The sequence below is a fragment of the Pseudochaenichthys georgianus genome, chromosome 1 (assembly GCF_902827115.2).
Source record: "Pseudochaenichthys georgianus chromosome 1, fPseGeo1.2, whole genome shotgun sequence".
NCBI classification, from domain to species: domain Eukaryota; kingdom Metazoa; phylum Chordata; class Actinopteri; order Perciformes; family Channichthyidae; genus Pseudochaenichthys; species Pseudochaenichthys georgianus.
In genome coordinates this window covers 22,547,039-22,552,041 of record NC_047503.1, presented here as the reverse complement: position 1 = coordinate 22,552,041, position 5,003 = coordinate 22,547,039, and the positions used below count along the sequence as shown (strand labels likewise).

At 36.5% G+C, this 5,003-nt stretch overlaps 1 protein-coding gene across 1 annotated transcript; it reads right to left on the bottom strand.

The window, feature by feature from the left end:
* Positions 1-881: 881 nt before the first annotated feature.
* Positions 882-3,007, bottom strand: odam (odontogenic, ameloblast associated). The gene is made up of 9 exons (XM_034076607.2): positions 2,928-3,007; positions 2,810-2,845; positions 2,659-2,706; positions 2,300-2,545; positions 2,122-2,178; positions 1,912-2,034; positions 1,332-1,364; positions 1,145-1,228; positions 882-1,004 (listed from the first exon to the last, which is right to left on the bottom strand). The coding sequence occupies exons 1-9, from the start codon at positions 2,985-2,987 to the stop codon at positions 969-971; spliced, it is 723 nt and encodes a 240-aa protein (XP_033932498.1). The 5' UTR covers positions 2,988-3,007; the 3' UTR covers positions 882-968.
* Positions 3,008-5,003: the final 1,996 nt, after the last annotated feature.

Sequence of the window (5,003 nt, the reverse complement as noted above, 5' to 3'; positions counted from 1 at the left end):
TATATGTTTGTCTTTTCAGCAATATGTGAAGCTAATCTACAATGCCACGCAGCCGGTAAATTCCTGATATTCACTATATATCTAATATATATAATAATACATATTTCAATCATAATCATAATTTCTCTTTTTCCATTCAAAGAACATGGTCTCCATTGAGTTTGGGGTTTTGAAACCTGTAAGTACAGACAATATTTATATACAAATTGATTTCTATATATCATGTCATGTTAAAACATGGTAATGCAACACTCCAATTAAATCACCAGTTAATGTCCCAATCATATAATTACTGTTATACTGAACTGGGAAACACAGAACTTTTTGGAAATAAGATAATAAAACAAATAAAACTGTCCTCACATTTAAAGAAACTTCTGCAAATGGGGATTGACGTTGACTGTTTAATTTGAACTCTTTTTTCAAGATAACCCTTGGTGAATATGCTGGAGAGGATGAAAATCCAGAAGACGATTTCTGACAACTTCAACAGGTGAAGGTGTTACTGGAGAGATAATATTTCAAATGAATCACCTGAACATCAATCTTCCACAGTGACTTATGCTGACAATGTTCTCCCCTCACACTTTCCTCAGGAAGACAACAACAACAACAACAACAACAACAACAACAACAACAACAACTAAGTGTGATCAACCAACTTTAAAGAAGATTGTGGTTTTCTATCCTGTAGTATAGTCTGAGAAATTATTTGTGTTATTCAGGTTTTACCTGTGTGTGTACTACAATAAAAGTCTTAAACAAATTACTTTAGCAAAGTTCTTTATTCGACATGTTGTGAAAGCGAGTAGCAAATTCCTGAAACAAGCAAGATGATTTCAGTGTAGTATAAAAAGTATAAATTGCATTTGGGAGAAAGCACACCCCATTACATATTGCAGAAAAATAAGGGATATTGCCGAACACAGAAGTGCATTTTGAATGATTGAATTGTTGTTTTTTCCCATCTAAGGCTCAAAAAGGAAGGGGAAGTTGGAGTTACCCTGGAGAAACAAAACAAAACGAAACAATTATCAATCCTGCAAAGCTTTGACATTGACAAATTACATAAATCATGGTTTTGTTTGCGTGCATACAAATGAAAGTACATAAGCTTTAAAGGCATCAACATTGAAAATTATACCTCATCAATCCCTGGGCCGGAGGTGTCACCACGAGGATCAGGAGGAATCATAGTAGACTCTCTCTTTGTCCCCATTGGCCATGTCTGATGTAGACATTTACAAAAACACAGCAATTAGTCTAGACTGGTGCACATTTGTCTCCTTGGTTTATTAGTACATTTACACAAATCAATAGGTTGTACTCACTTTTTCAGTTTGCACCTTAGGCTGGGAAGGCTGCTGAAAATGGGAAGATATGCAAAGTAAATACATATAAGTATTTTCCTACACATGTCATTACAATTTTCAAATTAGATACACAAATGTAGTCCTGAGACACCAACATTTCACAAATTAACAAGGAAACTAGATAATAGTGTTGAGCATGAAATATACAAACTGCATAAGGCATCTTTTAACAGTGCAGATATGTAACAATTACTTATTCAACACTGGAATGGGACTGAGGTAACATGATTTCAGAAGCGTGTGGTCAAAAGGCAGACAGTCGATTTTGCATCAGAGTCACCGCAGATGACTCAGCATCTGCAGCTATGTTATCGTCATTAAGTCTTATCTTTAGTGGTTTTTCTAACCCTTAATTAAAGGGGCAAAAGGATGTTGCTACACAATCACGTTTTTAAATGTTTTAGTAGTAGCTGTTCTTCATGATACTTTATTGAGTAAATATGTAGAAGATATAAGATAAAGACGTCTAGACTGCCTCTACAAAGCAAATCTCTATTCAGTTAGGGTGGTTTATTTCATGTCATGTTGCATGTCTCACCAGCAGAGGGAGCTGTGGTCTCTGTGTGGCTCTCTCCAGCTGCTGCTGGCCGTTGTTGGGCTGCATCACCACAGTGTTCCTCTGCTGGGGATAGCCATAGGGAGGCACAAAGTAAGGGTAGCCCTGTGGATAAAGGAATCACTTTAAATCTCAAGTCAGCATCGAAATAAAGATGTTTAGGTTCGCACACAGGTTAAAACGTTTTCCTACCTGCTGTCTGGGAAACTGAGGAAATCCATAAGATGGGTATTGAAATTGTGGAAACATCTAAAAGAAATTTAAAAAAGTTAATAATTTCTCTACATGACTGTGAGAAGCAGCAGGTGAAGCGATAAGACTGAGTATTTAAACAAAAGTATCCGTGTGTGTCCATGCTGTTTGGTTGCACCTGAAAAGGGTTTTGGGCCTGCTGAGGAACTTCAGGAGCATTGGGATCCTGTGGAGGTCCAAGCTGCTCTTGCTGGCCGTTGGGGAACATCATTGGCGTGAGTTGGTTGCCCTGATTGGGGAAAAACAGCTGAGGCCCCTGGGGGCCAAAGGGATTGGCTAATTGAGGGTTAAAGTTCACCATCTGTGGAAACAGCACCTCGGGCCGCTGCTGCTGGAACACATACTGGGGTAATATGGAAGACCCCTGGAAAATAGAATATTTAAATCGTATTACTTGTATTCACAAATTGAAACTCTATCATCTGACATGTGTTGTAACTCAAGGTGGTAAATGGATCACAAAACCGTTTTCAGTACCTGTGTTTGTCCCAGAGTTGCAAGAGTTAGTCCATTCAGTCGTAGGATCTGAACACACAAAAGGGTTGTTTTAAACTTGATAACACTATTCCTGTGTAACAATTTCAACTTTATTTAACAGACAAAAACAAAAAGCTATATTTAGGCCTACCTCGTTGCTGTTGCTTGCAATAATTCCAATCTGCAACTGTAAAACACAAAAAATAACTCTTTATCTCTGACATTTCAGATGACAACAAATATTTACTTTAGCAAGAGATCCAACTTACTGGTAGAGAAAAGCTAGTCCTGAATAGACAGATCAACACAAGAGCAGTCTGCAGCTTCATGATGTCCTACAGTCCATAAAAAACACAAAGCATGGTTTAATGAATCCATATCCATAATATACATTTCTCAAAGACAAAAAAAAACGTTCACTAGAAACATGAGCGTTACAAAATCAGCTTACCTCTTTTTGTTTCTCTGGTCCTGTTTCGCTTTCTGTTGCCTTTCTCCTCACCCTGTCGATATTCCTTTTAAATTCTTCATGTGAGCTGATATAGTCCCCTGCCCACTCCTCCAGACAATGTGTGGTCAGTGACAGACATTTCTCATGGCCTCCGACTCAGACACTTGCAACACAGGACAGGTAAGTATGTTATTAGATGTAATTTGTGTCTCTAAACACCATGACACAGTCTCTGCCAAATTGTTAACAAACCCCTGAAGTATCTGAATTTAAAATGTCATGTGTTTTCCACGAACCCTATAGCGTATAGGTGAGCGTTTGGCTTTAGCAGGCCAATGACTTTTGGTTTAAAGGGCTGTTTTAGTAAAGTACACTTCTTTATGTTCTCTTGAGTAAAGTGTGCATATAGTTTACAAGTGTGGTGCTTCAGGATTTAATTACAGACATTGAAACCCGACATATTTTTTTGGCTTGTCATTAGAAAAAAAAAGCAAACATGAGCTCGGAGCTTATTGTCAGACATTTGTCACAAGTTGTTTATCATGCACCAACTGATGTTGCCATCTAATTGGTAAATGATATGTTGTAATAATTGACTGAGTTGGAATTTATGTTGAGGATACACTGCAATGAATATATGAATTCAAATATCTTTAGAATCCAACAACAGTATGACTTTCACATCTCCATAGTTCACAAGGCACAGTAGCAATTTTCTAAAACAGCATTGATAAATCATTCAAAAACCAGGGACTATATTTTTACTGTAATCACACATGCACTTTAGATATGTTTGGTTGTATCTTATTTCAGGCTAAAATTAATATTATACTTTAACTTAAACTTGCCCCTGTTTGCAAACCTGTGACCTATATGCTTTTTGTTTTACAGCGGATATGACGCTTTACAGCAGCAAAAGCACAGGTGGTACTAAAAACATTAACAATGGCTGTGTTCTATTTAAGCGTCATGATGAAAATGATTTACTCCTGCACTACAAAAACTCGAATGGTTGCCAAGTATAATTGTCTAATATCTAGTCAGAATATGTCTTTACACTTGCTATAAGCCATAATAACTTCAAAAGTAACAATGCAGTGAGATATCAGGTCTTGTTTTTAGACAATGCATCATCTTGTTAAATCAAATCATCTTATTTTGAGTTGTATATCAGAAAAAACATTTTTTCACATATTTATTGGAAAATCCCCAACCAACATCAGAAAACAGAACACTTTTGAGCATTTGCGGCTTATATTGTAACACAACATTTCCTGATTCTGGTCAAATATAGTTCAAAATAAGTTTTCCCAGCTAATAACAAGATCTGATGTATCTAAATATCCCTTCTTATTTCAATAAATCTTACCAATTTAATTTGTACTTGTTCTATTGGCAGATTTACTTATTTCAACACCTTATTTTCATAATTTTTTCAATTCGTTTTTGGAGCAGCATTTTTTCCAGTGTGATTTTCCCATTTGTGACATCTCAAAATGTCTTGCAAGAAAAAAGCTTTTATGTGATAGCTGTTTTATGTTGCACCACCATAGCTCACTCCAGCATTAGCTTCGTAGTGTGTAAGTCCTCACCATATTTTGATTAACCCCAATGCACCAATGAAACCCAAAAAAGCCCATTTAATTATTGGCTTTGTTAAAACAATTATTATTTCCTTTTTCTCTTGTCAGCAAAAATCTTCAGCTACCTTCTTAATTAAAGAGCCTGTGACACCATCCCAACAACTGTTGTGCAATGAAATATTGGGCTACTAGTAATCTCGAACCGTCAGTTTAAAAAAGAAAAAGCGATACCGTTCCGTTAAATATCAATAATTTCGAACATCGCGGGGAAATTCCTTCGACTCATTTTGAAGTTTTGGGGGAAGCCGGAA